The sequence below is a fragment of the Lampetra planeri genome, chromosome 34 (assembly GCF_965212315.1).
Source record: "Lampetra planeri chromosome 34, kcLamPlan1.2.h2, whole genome shotgun sequence".
NCBI lineage: Eukaryota > Metazoa > Chordata > Hyperoartia > Petromyzontiformes > Petromyzontidae > Lampetra > Lampetra planeri.
The window spans coordinates 10,254,916-10,273,345 of record NC_136140.1 but is presented as its reverse complement, the minus strand read 5'-3'; the positions used below and the strand labels follow the sequence as shown (position 1 = coordinate 10,273,345).

The 18,430-nt window shown below is 49.9% G+C and overlaps 1 protein-coding gene across 1 annotated transcript in view; it reads right to left on the bottom strand.

The window, feature by feature from the left end:
• Positions 1–18,430, bottom strand: part of COL7A1 (collagen type VII alpha 1 chain) — a 124,733-nt gene that overhangs the window by 15,363 nt on the left and 90,940 nt on the right. Inside the window, exons 76-96 of the mRNA XM_078610387.1 lie at positions 17,605–17,640; positions 15,797–15,832; positions 14,834–14,878; positions 13,871–13,903; positions 12,778–12,840; positions 12,418–12,453; positions 10,669–10,749; positions 9,881–9,949; positions 8,907–8,942; positions 8,693–8,752; positions 8,168–8,212; positions 7,539–7,574; positions 7,048–7,083; positions 5,581–5,640; positions 4,249–4,374; positions 3,669–3,740; positions 2,737–2,772; positions 2,391–2,450; positions 1,749–1,793; positions 973–1,008; positions 93–128 (exon numbers count right to left, since the gene is read on the bottom strand). Of these exons, the coding sequence (XP_078466513.1) occupies positions 93–128; positions 973–1,008; positions 1,749–1,793; positions 2,391–2,450; positions 2,737–2,772; positions 3,669–3,740; positions 4,249–4,374; positions 5,581–5,640; positions 7,048–7,083; positions 7,539–7,574; positions 8,168–8,212; positions 8,693–8,752; positions 8,907–8,942; positions 9,881–9,949; positions 10,669–10,749; positions 12,418–12,453; positions 12,778–12,840; positions 13,871–13,903; positions 14,834–14,878; positions 15,797–15,832; positions 17,605–17,640 (1,083 nt within the window). The remainder of the gene's footprint in view (positions 1–92; positions 129–972; positions 1,009–1,748; positions 1,794–2,390; positions 2,451–2,736; positions 2,773–3,668; positions 3,741–4,248; positions 4,375–5,580; positions 5,641–7,047; positions 7,084–7,538; positions 7,575–8,167; positions 8,213–8,692; positions 8,753–8,906; positions 8,943–9,880; positions 9,950–10,668; positions 10,750–12,417; positions 12,454–12,777; positions 12,841–13,870; positions 13,904–14,833; positions 14,879–15,796; positions 15,833–17,604; positions 17,641–18,430) is intronic.

Sequence of the window (18,430 nt, the reverse complement as noted above, 5' to 3'; positions counted from 1 at the left end):
ATGAGGGAGGCTATAAGAGGGGGATACATCTGTCATCTCCGCCTGTGCTGGGAGAGCCGTTGAGCGAGCTCCTTGTCGTGCTCGACCCTCACCTTGTCGCCCTTGACTCCTGAGGTCCCAGACTCCCCCTGCAGCACAGGTGAGGGGGGGGGCGGGGATAGCGGAGTCAATGGATCAGTCGGCAGCGACCATCGCAACACACACACCAACAACAACAGCTGTCGTTCGCCAATAAGTGGCGGTGACGTCACCACAGCGGTTGCGCCAGGCCAGGTGCACTTTGCGGCCATGTGAAATGTCAAAGGCTCGCTGGCAGCAGGTCACGGAACATACTTCGGTGTACAAAGAGTAGTCAGCAGCTTCCATAAAAAAACTACAAAAAAGACAAAGATCCCTCACGTAGCCTTTAATGGACCGTTGGGGCAAGTGCTGTTAGCGAGCACCTTTGAAGGCCAGCATGACACATGCGAGGGTGGGTGGCCACCACCACACCCGGCTGCCTTTGTCTCCCCAGTGTTGATGCTTACACGCCACACCGGGTACTTATTTTTAAGGCAGAGTCGACCTTGTGGAGGTCCAGGACCCGTTCATGCATGCATCACTGTTATTGGTCATGAGCGGGAATTTAACTTGGGTTGCCGGGTTCGTAGTGCAATGCGCCAATCACACAACTGCCACTCCCCATTGATGAGAGCTCACACACAGACACAGCCGATGTAGCATTAGATTATTGGGGAAAGTGCTGTTAGCAAGCACCTATTGTGGCCAGCAGGGTGCAGCACCGCTCAGGACCGCCTTTGTCTTCCCAGTGTGGAAAGTGTGCACGAGGTTTTTTTTAAAATTTTCACCACGCATTTGCGCACAGGCTTCACGGCAAATAAGCTCTCAACGTTTGGAAGAAGTGGGGGGGGGGGAGGGTAACGGCGCGACGTCGTGCGAACAACAGGTGGGGGGCAGGGCGGTGCTGTGTACCTTGTCTCCTCGAGCTCCCTGCGTGCCGAGCGCCCCCTGCGAGTGACAGACGCCGAGTCAGAAGAGACGACGCCACGAACTCGGGGCTGGCGACATCCGAACCACGCCAATGGCATCCCAACACATCGAAATGCGTAGACGCACGTGTGCGTGCGTACACACGCATACATGTGTAGTGGCATAGAATCGGTCACTTAGCAGCATAGTGCTTGTTGCTGGCAGGGAAAGGGATCTGCAGTTGCAGCAGCCCTGTCTGACAGCAGGTCACGTGATAGACCAGAGAGAGGGATGTAGGGAAAAGGTTACAGAAGGGGCACGTGAGGTAAGCCCGGGAACCCGCCGGTAGGTTCTAGAAAGGGGGCGTGGCCGGGGCGGAGCGAGGCCACGCTGGGAGCATAAAAGGAGGCCCCGGGCGGGAGCTCAGGGCTGTCGTTTGGAGTGGGATCCCGTCGTGCTGCTGGAGTCTTCGTCGTCGTCTTCACCTTCTCGGCGTCGCCAGTCAGGCAGTCTGCCAGCTGTCCTGACTGGGAGCTGTAGTTACTAAGTGTGAACTATTAAGGCTGTTAATAAACAGAGTGCCTCCTACTCTTAGTGTCTCTGAGTCAGTCACTACACATGTGTGTGTTTATGTGCTGAAGTTCATGCGTGTGTATGTGTGTGTACGCATGTGGGTAGGTGTGCGCACGCGTGTGTGTGCACGCGTGTGTGTGTGCACGCGTGTGTGTGTGCACGCGTGTGTGCGTGCACGCGTGTGTGTGTGCGTGTGCACACGTTACCGCTGAGCCTGGTGGGCCTGGCTGTCCGGGTCGGCCGTCTTCGCCCTGTGACACAGAGAACAGTGGTGGAGCGCGGTTGGCATGGGCCCTGGTGGAAATAATGAAATGGGCCCCTCTCCCCCCCCCCCCCCAAATGCCCCCCCCCCCCATTTTGGATTTGTGGGTGTCAGTGCATTTGTGCAGTCTTCATATTGAGGAATTGGAGAGAGGGTGGTTGGTTGTTCCAAATGGGAAGTTTCATGATTTTGGTCGTACAATGTAATAATCATGAAGTGGCTTTTTACTTGCAAGTAGTGTATAAAAGACTGTAATTAAGGGGGAAATTATTTTTCCACATTTCTCGATAAGGGAGAAACGGCCATAGAATACCGTGGTGTTGGACTTACTCAGACGGACTGACATTTTGATCCAAGCTGGGATGATGATGATGACGCACACATCAAAGCCATGAGCTCATTCCCTAAATAAGCCATGCTTTTACAAAGCTGTGATAATTATTCCAATACGACACCACGTCCACGTTATTAGGATGATGCCGAAATGTTAACTGTGAGGTTTTCCCAATTTGTGCAACTGCACGGATGAATTGCTGAACACTTCCCATCGTTAGCGACTTCCACATTCTCTCGAGTTGCCACTCACCATGGCTCCTGCGTGCCCTTTGTCACCCTTGGGGCCTGGCAAGCCGCTCCCCACCTCGCCCTGGCCACGCGCAACGAAACGGGGAAGCGAGAACAGATGCACCGCACGTTACGCAGCAGCAAGAATAGCAGAAGTCGAAGGAGCAGCAGCAGCAGAAGGAACAGCAGCTGAAGCCATTTCTCCCGCACCTCCGATTAGCACGGTTGGCTACATAGGGTGCAAAAAAACTTCAACAGACATAGATACAAGCAGAAACAGCAGCAGCAAAAGGAACAGCAGCAGTGAAAGTAACAGCGGAAACAGCAGCAGTAGTAAAGGTGTGGTTTGAATCATTTCCTGCTCTCACCTTGTCTCCCTTTTCACCCGCCCTTCCGTCAGCTCCCTGTTGAATGCAAAACAAATGAATAGAAAAATGCCCATGATGGCGAGGACTTCACAGAAACGTGGAGAACATCCACGTAAACACATGGTGTATACAATGGCACCATTACTTACACAACAGATGCGCATTTAATGAGATTCAATTGGATATTGATGTTTACGTGGCTCTAAAACTGTTGGTGTGATTTGATGGGGCGTATGTCTGTGCGTCTGTGACAGCGTGTGTATCCTAATGAAGAGTTAAATATAGTGGTTAACGTAACGCACTTTAAACCCGTTCGATTCTCGCTCACGAGCAATAACAGTGGCGAATATTTAACCAGTCCAGGGTTAAATTAGTATTTGGTGCGATTTGTAAACTTTGCCACTGGGGAGACAAAGGCGGTCGAGCGTGGTATTGGCCACCCACCCCCTCGTGTGCCGTGCCAGGCTTCATAGACGCTCACTAACAGCACTTGCCTCAACAGTCTGTTAAGGCTATATGGGGGATATTTGTCTTTGCTAGCGTGCGTGTGTGCACGTGCGTGATAGTGTGTGTATGTATGCATGTGCATGCTAGTGTGTGTACGTGTATGCATGTGCATGCTAGTGTGTGTGTACGTGCGTGCTAGTATGTGTGTGCACGTGTGTGATAGTGTGTGTGCATGTGTGTGATAGTGTGTGTGTGTGCACATGCGTGCTAGTGTGTCTGTGTGTGTGTGCACGTGTGTTCTAATATGTATGTGTGTGCACGTGTGTGCTAGTGTGTCTGTGTGTGCACGTGCATGCTAGTGTGTGTGTTTGTGTGTGCACATGCGTGCTAGTGTGTCTGTGTGTACGTGCACGTGTGTGCTAGTGTGTCTGTATGTGCACGTACGTGGTAGTGTGTCTGTGTGTGTGTGCGAGACGTGGGGGTACCTGGGAACCGGGGGGGCCGGGTGGGCCGGGATTTCCAGTGGATCCGTCCAGCCCGGGGAAGCCCAGAGGCCCCTGTGCAGACACAGGCCCCGGTTAGACACCCCAACAGGGTGAGAGCAGCATTCCATTGTGGGCTAACAACGAGTTTGGTCACGGCAGACGCAATGCCACGGCTACTGACACCGCTCTGGCTGCTGGGTCAGCTGCTGTCGGTGGTGCTGCTCATGCATGCAGCTGTTGTTGAGGCTGCCCTCACCAGTGTCAAGGCTATGGCTGCTATAAGTGTGACCGCTGTGATCGATGTCATCTGTGTAACTGATATAACCATTCTTGATTTAAAGCTTTCGTGACTGCAGGAATCCGTACTCTTTGGTTCTTTCGGTAAACTCACGTAGGTAGAAAAATAATAATATAACCATCACTACACTTCCATCTATGGCCCCAAAAGTTGTTGTCAATGTGACACCTATACCTTCTACCAGTGTGACACCTACAGCTGCTGTTATCAATGAAACACCTATAGCTGCTGCCGCTATCAGCGTAAAGGCCGCTGTCAGTCTCTCTCCGCTGCTGTTTGCACCTTCTCGCCCGAGGACCCGGGCGTGCCGGGGCTGCCGGTTTCCCCGCGGGGCCCTGTGGGTCCTGGTGGGCCGGTGGACCCTGCGAGCCCCCGCTCCCCAGGGAGACCTGGAGACCCCACCGTTCCCTGGTGACATCATCCGCACAGGGAGGAGGTGGATGAACAGGCGGATTGTGGAGAGAGGGGAAATGGGAGAGATTTTGTTTTGTTTGGGGTTTAATAGCAGGGTTCGCAGTGAGCTTGAAAGGACAGAGATGAGAATTCTGAGATGTTAGGAATGTCTCCAAGAGTAAGGAGGAGGAATCAAGAAAGTGGAGTCTTACCCAGGGGGTTACCAATATTCTGGAGGTCAGGGAGGTGAGACTTAAAATGGTTTGGGCGTGTGTAGAGCGCAATGAGGACTATGAAAATTAGCGACTCATAGATTCACACAGAGACCTATGGATGCACACAGAGATGCACGCAGTCACACACAAATCTATAGACTCACAGACAGACACATAAATTCACAGAGACACCTATCGGCTCACAGGGAGACACATAAACTAACAGAGAGACTCATAGATGAGAAAGGTCTACGGAGATTCCACCGGTGCAGGGCAGAAGAGGTACAGGAAGACAGGAGGTGGGATAGGAGGATGCGGTGGAACGAGATGCGAGGACAGGAGATGGGACGAGAGAGGAGTCCCAGAAGAGAAGCTCATGGAGGGAGAACATCTGTGGCAGCCAACCCCCACGCAGTAATAGCACTTCTGACTTAGCAGAAGGAGATGAGAATTCACTCGCGACCCAAGCCAGGAGTTGGGAATGTCGCCGTTTCAAAAGTCTCAGACTGAAAAAGAGAACCCAGAGACACGGCTGGGAAGGTCAGGGGTCAGGGACACTGATCCAGTGCAGCTGAGACCCTGGGCTCTACCCAGGGTGGATACCGGCTGACTGCGGTTACAACGGTGTACTCAAGTGCAGCGAGCTGACGGCCTTAGCGTGGTCACCAATGACTGCACAAAAGAAAGCATCGCGTTACGTTTGGTTTCTCAGAAAAAATGAGCAAAAAATGTTAGCTCTGTGATTTAAGAAGTTAAAGTTTGATTGACATGCTGTAAAACACTCTTCACTGAACACGTGCCCCCCGAGCGTGCATGGAGAGGTTCATTGAGGTGACTTCAGAAGAAGTTCTGCGACATCGCCTCTCCGAGACCTTTCTCTGGCACGGCGTGGCCACACTCCTTGCTGGAAGAGTTCCCAATGATTACATTTTAATTTACTTCTATCATGACACATCGTAGGTAAAGGTGGGGTTAGGTTTAAGGGGGGCGGTAAGGGGATACTTACAGGAGGTCCTGGGGGGCCAGGGGACCCTGAAGGCCCAACGGTTCCTACTCCAGGCTCCCCCTGTTGGTAACATCGCAACTCATTTCTTCATCATGAAAACTCATTTCTTTAGAATTGCTTTCATATTTAGTTTGTCGTCCTTCGGCCGCACCTCCGATTAGCACAGCCGGCTATGCACGGTACGAAACAAAGTTCAATATACATGAATACTTGTTAGTTTTACTCATCTTTATTTTAACACAATGTCCTTCATGTAAAGGTGCAATCAACAACACAATCGAAGCTGTTATTTCAACAACATGTGTGTGTGCTGGCTGTGTGTGCTGGACTGTTGGACACAGGAGCTGGCCGGAAGGCCCACAGCGAAGGAACGCTTGAGTCAGCACTGCTGAGAGCCTGGGTTCGAATCCGGGTTTGTGGCCACTTAGCTGTCAATGCAGTTAATGGTAAACATTGTACAGTGAATGCAGCATGACCATAGCAAATAATGGTCAAGGTGCAGCCCTGAAATTGCTTGCCTATGCCACTGCTGGCGGAAGGCCCTCCATCACTAGAGTGAACTCGTGAGGGTATTTATGGTTTTCCCTTCCACTCTGATCAGACGAGTTTGTTGGAAGAAGTGGGCTTACTACCCAAACTTTACCCCACCACCACACACGAACTGCAGGTCGCCTGTGGTGAACCCAATTACATTGCTGGACATAGGTGACGGAAACATACACCGTTGTTTCAACTGCTGGACAGGAGATGGAACTTAACCAGTGATCTCTGGATTGATGGTCCCACTGTGCTCACCATTACACCGCTGTGGCAGCTGCCATGAACCTCGTACTCGCGTGAATTACTTTCCCAGAATTCCCCACCAGATGGCGGATGTACCACATGATCAAATATGGATGCACCCTTGCACAACTGTACATCAAAGAGCGACGAGCTATGGTCACTTCCTTAGCCTTCCGAGAGTGTGCAGACAAGTGAAGTTGATCACACACAGAGAGAGAGAGACGCCGTAACATGGTAACATGCGTAGGGGTCACAAACATTTTTCGTGCAAATCGAACGATGGATTCTGTGCAAGTTGGCTCGATGGCGAACATCAAATCAACAATTTCAAGTTACCTACCCAGAAAAGTTTCCAATGCACCCACAATTTAACACTTTATTTTCAGTCAGGATTTGAATAGCTCAGTTGAAATGGGCAAATCAGTCCTTTCAAGAACAGTTTGTGTATATACATTTTGTCCATGCTATATCTGCGGTCTCTTCATTGTGAATTGATTATCTGAAACGTCCCTTCCTTTTGACGCCTCGAGATGGACTGCTGCACGGGAGGTGCGGTATCAATAATAAACGATGACAGTGACGAAAATTTAAGCCACTAAATCATGCAAAAGATGTATGTGACGCCGTGGAAATGTTTACAGCGCAGCCTCAGTGGTTGGGTCTCAAGACAAGACAGTTTATTACCTTCGACCCCCTTTCTCCATGGGCCCCTTTGAATCCCTGCATGCACACAGACACAAAGACAAAGATCCCCCATATAGCCTTAACAGATTGTTGGGGCAAGCGCTGTTAGCAAGCACCTATGAAGGTCAGCACAGCACATGAGGGGGTGGGTGGCCAATACCACGGCCGGCCGCAATTGTCTCCCCAATGCAAATGTTTACAAACCGCACCATATACTCATAGAAGGCTGAGTCGACCTTGGGGAGGCAAATTAAAGGTTCAGATATCCGTCAACCGATGTTGGCCGTGAGTGGGAATCGAACCCAAGTCGCCAGGTTCATAGGACTGTGTGCTAACCACTGAGCCACCACTCTCCACAAAGATACACACACACACACACACATGTGAAAGCCATGTATCATTGGGAGCGTGCACAGCCACAGCATCCTGTACATACAAATGGACGGTTGGAGAGTTTTGTGATTGAGAAATAAAAAGAGAGACTCCCTTACGATCTCGCCCGGGTCTCCTGGTTCTCCGATCATGCCCTGCAACGGGCAAACACAACACAATCAGCATGAGCGCGCAGGTACCGCTGCAGCACAGCATTCCAGCAACGACACAGCCCTTACAGCCACAACACACCCCAAGAAAATGTTTCAGTTATAAAGTAAATAAATGATTAACCACGTTATTTTTTTCAGCGTTACGAGACAAATAATCCATTGGGAACTCTCGCAGAACAGTGTATCTTCCTGTGTTGAGAATTGCCTGTGGAAACGGATATCACAGAGCTACCTCTGAGTTCCTGTTTAAGTGACCTCTAGCCCGCATACAGCAGAGGGCAGCAGTTTCCCACCTGCCATACTACAGAGAAGAATATTCATCACGTCTCTCAAAAACCATATATATCTGATTCTCCTGGCTGAAAAAAATTTAATGCGATGGGTTTATGTTGTTATTGTGTGCAGTGATTGGTGACCAGGGCTTAGACCCATCAAATCACTGCACTTAAGAAACTTGGCTTAGCCACAGGCTGCCGAAACCTGGATTCGAAGCCATGGTCTCTGCGGTGCTGGCTCAGCACTCCGAACCCTCTCCAAGCGACCTCAGCAAAGAAAATGTTTAAGTGATGCCTCACCTTCTCTCCCCTGGACCCCTCAGTACCGCGGTCTCCCTTTTCTCCCTGGGAACGAAGTAAAGCGAGAATTACCAACTCCAGTTTGCAGCGATAATGCTCCACCGAAAACACCCAGCGCTATTGGTGAGCGTGTTGAGTTATTGCTGTTGTTGTTGTTTGTGATTGTGCACCACTGCCAATGAAGCATCGGCAGCATCACCACCAAACAACACAAAACTGAACTGAAGTCCAGTTTTTGAACATTGGGATTGCGAGTTTTTTTACATCCTTTAATATTTTAAAGGGGAACAAGATGAAACCCCGTTATACGCAAAACCTCCGAATAGCACTTTGACTACGTACTGTGCGAAAGAAGTTCAACATACATACATACAGGACATGGCTTATCCACCCACGTTATCTTAAGGACAGACTGTATATGTTTTTCTGTTGGAAGGAGGCGTTTAAAATAAACGAGAGTTAGTTTTTTTTAAAGTATTATTTATTTGTACGTGGCGCGGCAGTGCGTGGCGGTTTAATCGGCACCTGTTCACCCTTGACCCCCCGGAGCGTTGTGACTCCAGAGAGGCCTTCCCCAGGCTCACCCTGCCGGACAAACACAGGAACAGCCATTGGGGGGGGGGACACAAACATGGGGCCACGCGTTCCAACTCGGCGCGCACGAAGCGACGGACACTTAGGGCAGAGCGAGGGACGCGGCACGGGGCACACCGACTCTAAGACGGACTCGAGTGCTCACCTTGTCTCCCTTTGCCCCGGCCACTCCCGGCGATTCCTGTTGAAAAAGATGGAGAGGGCGGGAGTGACGAGACGCGCGTACGTTCCGTCGTGCCGCGAGAGCCACGGCGACCCAGCCGACGAGAGCTCGCCTCAAGACGCTTGCGCGCAGGCTAGAAGACGCGGGCCTGCGCCGTGCGTGGATGGCGAACATTGCGCGGACGTTGAAGCGCGTAACACTGCAATTGCAGGCTGTCAATAGTCAGTCACGGGTGTGAGGGAGGTTCTCTCTCACTTGCAACTGACTGGCTGTCTCTCCAGAAATAGCATTTTGACATGACATTCCTAAGCATTTCTTCAATTGCTCATTCTCATATCAATGTCTTCTTACCCTCTCCGCTCTGCAGCCTTCCAGCCTATCATTCCCCTCCCATTACCTCCCCGAGCACCGATAATCCTAGAACAAACATAATCCTGTTTTCCCCAAATCCTAACGCTGAGTTACACCCTCCTTATTAGTACAGCATCTTGATAAGCAATGACGTGTAGACGTGTTGTGAACCTAACCTGCATCACCATGCGAACAACAGTGGCTGAGTTTTAGCGAGGGAACGACTCACGACTTTCCCCGCCACCACCTTCCTTCCGCTCACGCTGCACTCTGATGAACTGCTCGCAACTCACTGGAACGATCCAATTCGAACTTTGATTTCATTTTCCTGAAGTGCGCCGTCTCGTTCGCGCCGTGTCACCGGCACCGTCCCGTTTGTATCGTCAAGTGAATTCACTCATTCGTTACGATCACGAGCCTGAATAAGTAGCCGAACAGTTACTTACAAAAATAACACGGCAAAAAAAACGAATTACGAGCGCTACTCGATGCAAGTTGATTACATGCCTAAAAATCTAATTTTATCAATGTTCACGGAGTTTGGTAAAATTATAGACGGTGCATTTTTCGTCGAGGTGGGGGGGGGGGAGGGTGGGGGTACTTACCTGTCCGGGGGGTCCCCGGTCTCCCGCCTGGCCTGGGGGGCCCGTGAGCCCGATGGGTCCTGGGGGCCCCTGTGTGAACGAGACGTCAGGAGCAGAAAAAAAAGTCACGAAACTCACAAAGTCATCTTCACGAAAATACTCCTCCACCGCCAATGTTTTTTTGTCCTTTTTCCATGCAGTTTCCCCGATTGTGCTCCTGGTATCATGACAGGAGACCATGAACCATTCGCATTTCTCACAAAGCAATGGAGCCCAACCACCCCCCCCCCCACCATGTTAGAGAATAGACCCCCAGAAACAAATATCACAGAACTACATCCGATATGCCTTTAATGCGACTTTCTATTTGATTCACACACTGCAGGTTTCCACGTGTCCCGCTAGGGAGTACGGAGACGCTTGCCGCAGGGCAGTCACCAACCAATATTTTAAATAATCCGAGCTGGTATTTAGACAACTTTATGCCTAGCAGGGCCATAGACAGGGCTAAAGGTGTGTTCCATTGCATGTGACAAATGTTCAGTACACTGTGAGGACACAGCGTCATGCTGTATTTATGTTGAACTTCTTTCGCACCGTACGTAGCCAACCGTGCTAATCGGAGGTGCGGATACATCGATGCACTCAGTCGCGACGCGTGTCGCCTAAACGTGTCACGACTCATTCATCGCGCGTGACGCAAAGCGGCGCGGCTCTGCTCCTGCAGTGGAAAAAACCACCCTGTTGCCTGTCGAGCCGCACTGGCTCGGCACGGCTCGGTTGCGCAGTGGGAGGGAGGCGCTCCTCACCATCTTTCCCGGGAGCCCATCCAGCCCCGCAGTTCCAGGAACTCCGTCTCTCCCGGCCACTCCGGGCTTCCCACTTTCTCCCTTTGGAACAAGGGAACATGGTGCCAGCCGGTAAACACGAACGCCAGGCAGATTACCAATTGGTGCATCCATGTATGTATGCTGAACTTCTTTCACACCGTACGTAGCCCATCGTGCTAATCGGAGGTGCGGGATGTATCGTTCCATGTTTAATGACAAAGCAATGACGGTGACCGGGGAAATCTTAGTGATGATGATGATGGTAGCGTATCAAGATTTGCTGCTGATAATCGTAATGCCCCATAATAATAATTAGATTGTTTGGTGATGCTGCTGCATTTGGCAGTGGTGCACAAGTACCATTAACCAACCCCCCCCCCCCCCCACTTCAACACATCACAAACGTGACTTTAAAAGAACAAAATATACATACATATATAACAGGTGACATTTCGGGCGATTTATGTACTATGAACAAGGGCCATTGCGAAAAACATCGCCTCATAACAAACGTGTTGAGTTTTTTTGATGACAATAATAACAATGATGAAACAATGAGAAAAATGCTTTAGCATCTCCAGCAATAATGCAGGATGTGTTAAGATGTTTAAACACCAAATAGACACCAATTCCAAGGCATCAAGTCTACACTAACCACGCGTACTTGTGGTGAAACATGCAAACAAATAATGTACAGCATTGTCCTTGAAACTGATTGGCCTACACCAGAGACAGTTGCTGTGGTGAGATGTTAACTACCTCGCCTGGTATACAGGAGGTCGTGGGTTCGATCCTGAACCTGACGCCTGCTGCTGTATATTTGGAGTTTGCGTCTCTCTCTCCCTGTGGTCATGTGGATTTTTCTCCGGGTCCTTCAGTTTCTCCCTCCACATTTCGAAATATATGTTTAGAGTGTTAAGCTGCTATAAATATCTACACGATAAAGCCACTTCGTTCAACTGTTATTTGTGGCCAGGTCGCTTCTAAATATGAGCTATAGAGCTTAGTGGGCCTTATGTGGTAAAAAAAATAGTTTTATTGGTCTTTCAGCATTTTAACACCTCCTGTATTATTGCCAGAGAGGTAAAGCGTTTTACTCTTTTTCCATAATCTTGATGCTGGCAAAAAGGGTCCCATAAATAATGATAATGCCCTTTATTTATCCGGGAAAACTACACTCACTGAGCCTCAGTAATCTATTTTAGAAAACTTATGCTTTGAGATGCTTGGCCAATACCTCCCTAATTATTGTTTTGCATGCGGGAGATAGCAGAACACCCAGAGAACAAAGTGGATAACCAAAGGGCAGCCCAGACAGGTTAATCAACCCACTTGCTGTACTGCCATCCGCTGGCCAAATTGCAGATATGGGAGTTTCACGAATCTACGTGATCCTCTTAAAGCAGCGGATTAAAGGTGTACAAAACCTCGTACATGAAGTAGTCCCCCTCCTGCAGCTCCTTCCGTTCCTCTCTTAAAGCCTCAACCGCTTCTCTTTTCCCCATTTTCTTCCCTCCTCTCGCCCCTCCACTCATCCCTATCCCTCCCCTACCCTTTCGTGATCCCTAAGTACTGTCTATCGCTGTCACTCATTCCTCATTCCTTGCTGCACCCCTGCCATCTCAATCATTCCCTTCTGTCACCGTTTTGTAAGTTACGTCAAGCGTCTTTAGTGAAGGCACTGTACATATAAATATAAAAATAGATGACGATGCAGTGTAATGTCACCTCTCGGCCTGGCAAACCCGGTGGTCCTGGAAGGCCCTAGAGAAAAAAATACGATGACAAAATAAATTTGCAAAGTAACCAACAATCACACACTCAAGGACTCAAATAATAAATACATCTGCAGACAAGAGTGGGAAAGGCGTCATTAGCAGAGAGTGGCGTGGCCGGAGGCTGGTAGAGGTGTTTCTCATGTCAGGATTAGGGTTGGGGAAAGCCGAGGTGTTAAGGTGAGAGTCGGGGGTTAGGCTGGTGTGAAAATATGTATTTTTGGGGTTAGGGTTAGAGGCATGCCCTGTTGACATATCTGAATGTGGTTGGGGTCGACCGTTTGTGATGTCTGTGGGGGTTGGGGCTCCTCACAAGTGATCCTGGGACTCCGTTGGGGCCCCGAGGGCCAGGAAGTCCCTGAAGGCCGGGCGGTCCCTGAAAGAACACGAGCACACACACACACGTGTGTGAGAACACTTACATCACCACGTGTGACCGCCCACGCACACAGGTGAACATACAGGCAAACATGTACACACACAAGAACTATAAAAGTCAAAGATCACCCCGTATAGCCTTAACAGACTGTTGGGGAAAGTGCTGTTGGTGAGCACCTATGAAGGCGGGCACAACACATGAGGGGGTGGGTGGCCAGCACCACGCCCTGGTCGCCTTTGCCTCCCTAGTGGTGATGCTTACTCACCATACCAGGTCCTCATTTGAGGCCGAGTTGAACTTGGAGAGTCCTAGGACCGGTTCAGATAATCGTCACTGGTATTGGCCGTGAGCACACATTGAACTCGGGTCGCTGGCTTCGTAGCAGAGTGCGCTAACCGTTACCCTACCGTTCCCCACTTACACACAAACCAGCACACACGCATTCACGTGTACACTTGCACACCCACGCGTGAGGACGTAGGCACATGAAGCCTTACATGCCCACATCCGAGCATCCACACACACACACGGTGCCATGAGGTTCACGGTTCGACTCCATCGGCCGCATGGATTAAAACTGCGGGTGTATTAACCTTCAAGTATTATGCGCCATCTGCTTCACAGTGGACGTTAAAGATCGCGTGATGTCGTTCACAAGAGGTGGTCATCGTGTGCCGGCGTCATGGTCTAACTTAGAAAGTTACCCACAAATTACTCAATTGGAATCGACGTCGCAATCACCACCCCCTACTCCAAACACTTGGCAGTACCGTCCTGAAAAAAGAGTCGTGAGACTCACGTGTGAGGCTGTCGAAAACAAGCGTAACAGTAATTGAAACGCAAACAAACACACACAGACCCGAACGGTTACACAAGAGAACACAACTCACTACCAATCCCACCCCCACAGCGCTCCCTTCAGCGTCCACTCCGACCTCCCTGACCTCGACACACACTTCAACACCTCTGCCGGCTCTACGACGACTCATCCTCCATGTATTTAAGCAAATCGTGACAATGTACGCACCACTTGAGACTGTCCTGGAGGTCCCATCTCTCCCTGAACGACAACAAAAAGAAGAAGAGTCAAACATGCAAGCAGGTCACACAGACAAGAATTGCACGATGCACCTGATAATTACCGCATTCCATTCATTTTTTACCTCCAAAGTGTGGAGCAGTCATGGGCGCATTTGTGATCTTCTACAACAGTTGTTGCACAATTAAAACTCAGAGTTGACATAACTCATGAATGCATTGTGAATGCTGAAGAAATGAGGAATAATGTGTCCAGATTGTTTGATGATGGATAAATGCTCATGGTATACCACGGCGTCGGACGTACTCATTGTCATCCACGCTGGGATGTTGGTTGTCCATTGAGGTTTGCCTTAAACCATCGACTTGTTCAATAAATAAGGATTCACACGTACAAAATGCTGAAATTACTTTGCAACTCAAAGCACCTTGCATCACATCTCAACCGTTTCAAATTTGCGTCTCGCAGATGGCAGTGAGACGGCAGCCACTAAGCTGTTCTCTCCATTAAACATTTTTTGGCTAATCTCAACACGAGTTCAAACGTCCTCCCCCCTCTACCAAAAAAAACTTTCTGGGAAGGGGCTTTTTTTCTGTAGATTTGTGGCGTAACCTTGTGCTGCTCTTGATCCTCCGGTTAAGAGCGGAACAAGGGACAAGCACAAATCTATCAATAAATGAACCATAATAGTCGTATGATGATGATGATGACGGTTACTGCCGACAGCCAGAGGTCGCAATCGGGTACCCGACACCCGTATCCTACCCGATACCCGGCTACCCGTACCCGGCCGGGTATCGGGTACGGGTACCCGTTTGCGACCCTGGTGCGGCCGGGTATGGGTACATGTAAGGAATCAAAACCCGTTTGCGACCTTTGCCGACCGCTGCCTTGTCCAGGCTGAATTCTCTACTCCTGCTAGACGGTGTTGGATGAGACTCGAGGACTCACCTTGATGCCAGTGGGGCCAGGCCCACCGGGGAGACCAGCCGGTCCCTGCCACCACACGCAACAATGATAACGGTGAAAAATATTCATTAAAAAAACAAGTTACATTTATACAAATGTACTAAAACGGCCCTCCTGTCAACCCACTGTCGAATGAGGGCCTCCACAAGTCGTGCAGTGTGTAGCAGTTATCTGACCATGCTTCACCACATTGGTCAGTGTGGATTCGTGATGGTGGGCAGCAGACATGGGAGCATATGAGTACAGTACAATAGATTTTGCTGCACTGCCATCTCTTGTTGCCGGTTTAAAATATTCTGGTCTCACGCTCAGTGGCAAGATGCTAACTAACCTCGCCTGGAAAAATTGGTGGTCGTAAGTTCTATCCCGACCCTGATGCCTGTATATGCGGAGTTTGCATGTTCTTCCCATGGTTGCTTGGATTTTTCTCCGGGGCCTCCAGTTTTCCCTCCACATTTAGAAACGGTGGCCATGCGGTCGAGTATTTGACTGCTATAAAATTTCCACGTGATAAGCCACTTCGTTGAGCTATCATTTGTGGCCATGTCGCTTCTGAAAAGGAGCATTCTATATAGCTCAGTGAGCCTAACCTGACAAGAAAAATCGTAAATAGTAAAATAAATAGTACTCACAATGCGGGCGGGGCTACCAGAACTGTGGGCGGGGCGACCAGACCAGCAGGTGGAGCTACTGGAACAGTCGGTGGTGCTACCAGGACAGTGGGCGGGGCTATCAGGACAATGGGTGGGGCTACTTGGACAGTGGGTGGTGCTACCTGGGTAGTGGGTGGGGCTACCTGAGTAGTGGGCGGGGCTGGCAGAGGGAGGGGGTAGCCAGCACACCACGTTTCCCAGTTGAACCTCCAAGAAGATTTCTACACTAAGCCCTTGCTCACCGTGGATTCATTGTAACGGACTGCTGTCACCATGCTGGTCTCGAACGTACCTTGGTTCCTGGGGGTCCGGGGTCTCCTGAAGGTCCCTATAAGATTCAAAGAGAGGGAACATTACGCTTGTCGTGTAAACCAGATGACTACGCTGGTGGAACAATTCTGGGAGTCAGGCTGTGGTGTCGCTAAGACCGATTCATGAACATGGACGGGCATTATTAAATATACTTTGTTAGATTAAACTACTTATGACAAGTAAATGAAAAGTGGCTTAATGATACCTTCAGATTCGGTTATGTATATTAAATTGCGCTGCACTACATCTTTGTTTGTCCCTGTGATCACGAACTTCCTATCGGAGTCATCACGGACCAAGAATCCATTGGGAACTCTCACAGAGGAGCGAAACTGCTTGGTGGTAATGGCCCAGAAACAGCAGTTACAATAAACAATGATTATTTTTTTAAATGGTGAAGAAAACTTATAAGATGAAATTCTGATTCCAATAAGCAGAGCTGTCCCTCCCATTTACTAATGGAAACCCAGCGTGTGTTCACGAGAACGACACCATAGTGTGTTTGATATGCCGTACCCTCCTGTCCGCCCAGGCCATCTTAGAGGGCTTCACATCGCGCATTTCATCGCTACAAATTTGAAATGGCACCACCCAGCAGCAGCTGCCCCTGTGCGGCACAAGGTGACTCGATGTCTGGTCTGTAAACGAGGCATTATAGTCTGCCAATGATTGCTGGGAATATGTTGCTGGATATGCGATGTAGATGTGTTCGAAGTGGTGCATAAGCTCAAACGAAGCACTCACAAAGCCGTTCATTAGCACTGCCTTATGACAGAAACGCTTCCTGTGGTAGACAGAGTAGTAGCAAGCACTGAATGGCTATGCATGGAAAGTGCTCACATGTCCAAGCAACACTCAAAATGTCTCAGTTTTTGCAGACCGCATGGTCAAAAATGCAGTCTCCACCGACAATGTCTACCTATCTGCCCTCTCGCTGCTCTGAATTAGGGCCATTGCCAGAAACGTCAGAATATATCTTTTTCTGTTGTAAAGGCAGTGTTAATGACAATTGCAGTTGTTTTGTTCATCCTATGCAGGAGTTATAATCAGGTGCGAGCCAACTGAGACCAAAAGCCTCTCTTGACGAGAGGCCCTGGGTTAGAAACGAGCATGTGGGCGTGCGTCGTCGTACACAAGAATGAAAACTCAGGGTTAAAACAAAGCGGAGGAGGCAGAACGTTCAAAGGATTCAGGACTTAGAGAAGGCTTGCGGCCCAGGTGGGTAGGCTCACCGCAATATAAATTCTCACGATCCGGCATCAGATTCCTGTAAAGTTTGTGATAGTACCTATTTGTATTATTGTCGTATCGTTTTGTGCTTTGCTGATTTTCCAGTAAGGACCTATATTACTCTAACTCCAGTTAACTGCACACATACATTTACTGATCGTAAGTCTTATAATCATAGAATATGTAAACTGCCAATGCGCCATCAATTACACCAGACTCTTTTGCAAAGCACGAACATAAACGGTAACAGCTGTTAATTTAGAACTTTAATGATTGTTTGTTACTATGGAAATATTTTTCGTTTGTTTAAAAAAAAGTAAAATGAATGATAATCACAGCGCAACGATATTTTGCAGAAGGGATGATGCGATTGTCGCGGATCTTGATATCGCCATATTGCAGTATCGCCGAATCGCCAAATCATGGTATGGCCGAATTGCCGAATCACTGTATCGTGGTATCGCCATAAGTGTATCACCATTTGCCGACAACCCAACAGCTCGGGGTGTCCAAGTGGCCTCAACGCACTTGGCCAAGTAGCAACGCAAACGTACGTACCGGATGCCCCGCGGGTCCCGGGTAGCCTTGATAGCCCTGCGGTGGACGACCCCACGCGTGCATGCGGCGATAAAATAGACGCGGGAAGTTTTTTCCCCACAAGTTAGTAGAAACAACGCTCCTTCACGAGCTCAGGCAGTTGCAGCAGCCACGGGCCGCATGCGAGGACCCCCGCTGTCCAGCATTTGGTCGTCCAAGCGCTCTCGAATGAAGCGCCCGTTTCGGGCATGCTCCCTCCGCACACATTTGGACCATGCGATTTTGGGGGGCATGCATCCCTCCGATCACGTACGAGAATCTGCGGTCACGTGGCAGCTCCACGCCGTTTGACGTTGCTGCAATTGAAGCTGCTGAGAAGTCACCGGGCACCACTTTTCCATTGGCACATCCGAGCCGAGCCAGAATCAAATGATGCTGCGCTGGCCTCAAGAAAACCGAATCGGGGCCAACCAGGGCCAGGGGTAGTAGGGGAGGGGCAATAACGTGTTATTTGCACGTGACATCAGCAGCAGACTAACAACCTCGTGCCCGCTGAGTAGCGCCGGGTTGGCTCGGCACGGCCCTGGCGTGGCTCAGTTGGACAAAGGAGAAGAGGCACGAGTGAGGCGCATTCGATTGGTTCGGAAACATCCCACGTGACCTAGAATACTCGGCTGTGATTGGCTCGACGGCCGCCCGGTGAGGAGCATTGCGGGTCGACACGATGGCCATGCGGTCGCGGTCGAGACGGCCGCGTCCGAGCTACTCACAATGGGGCCGGTCTGACCCGGCGGACCTGTGGCTCCCTGGAGGCATTACACAGCAGCACGCTCATCATTGGGCGGAT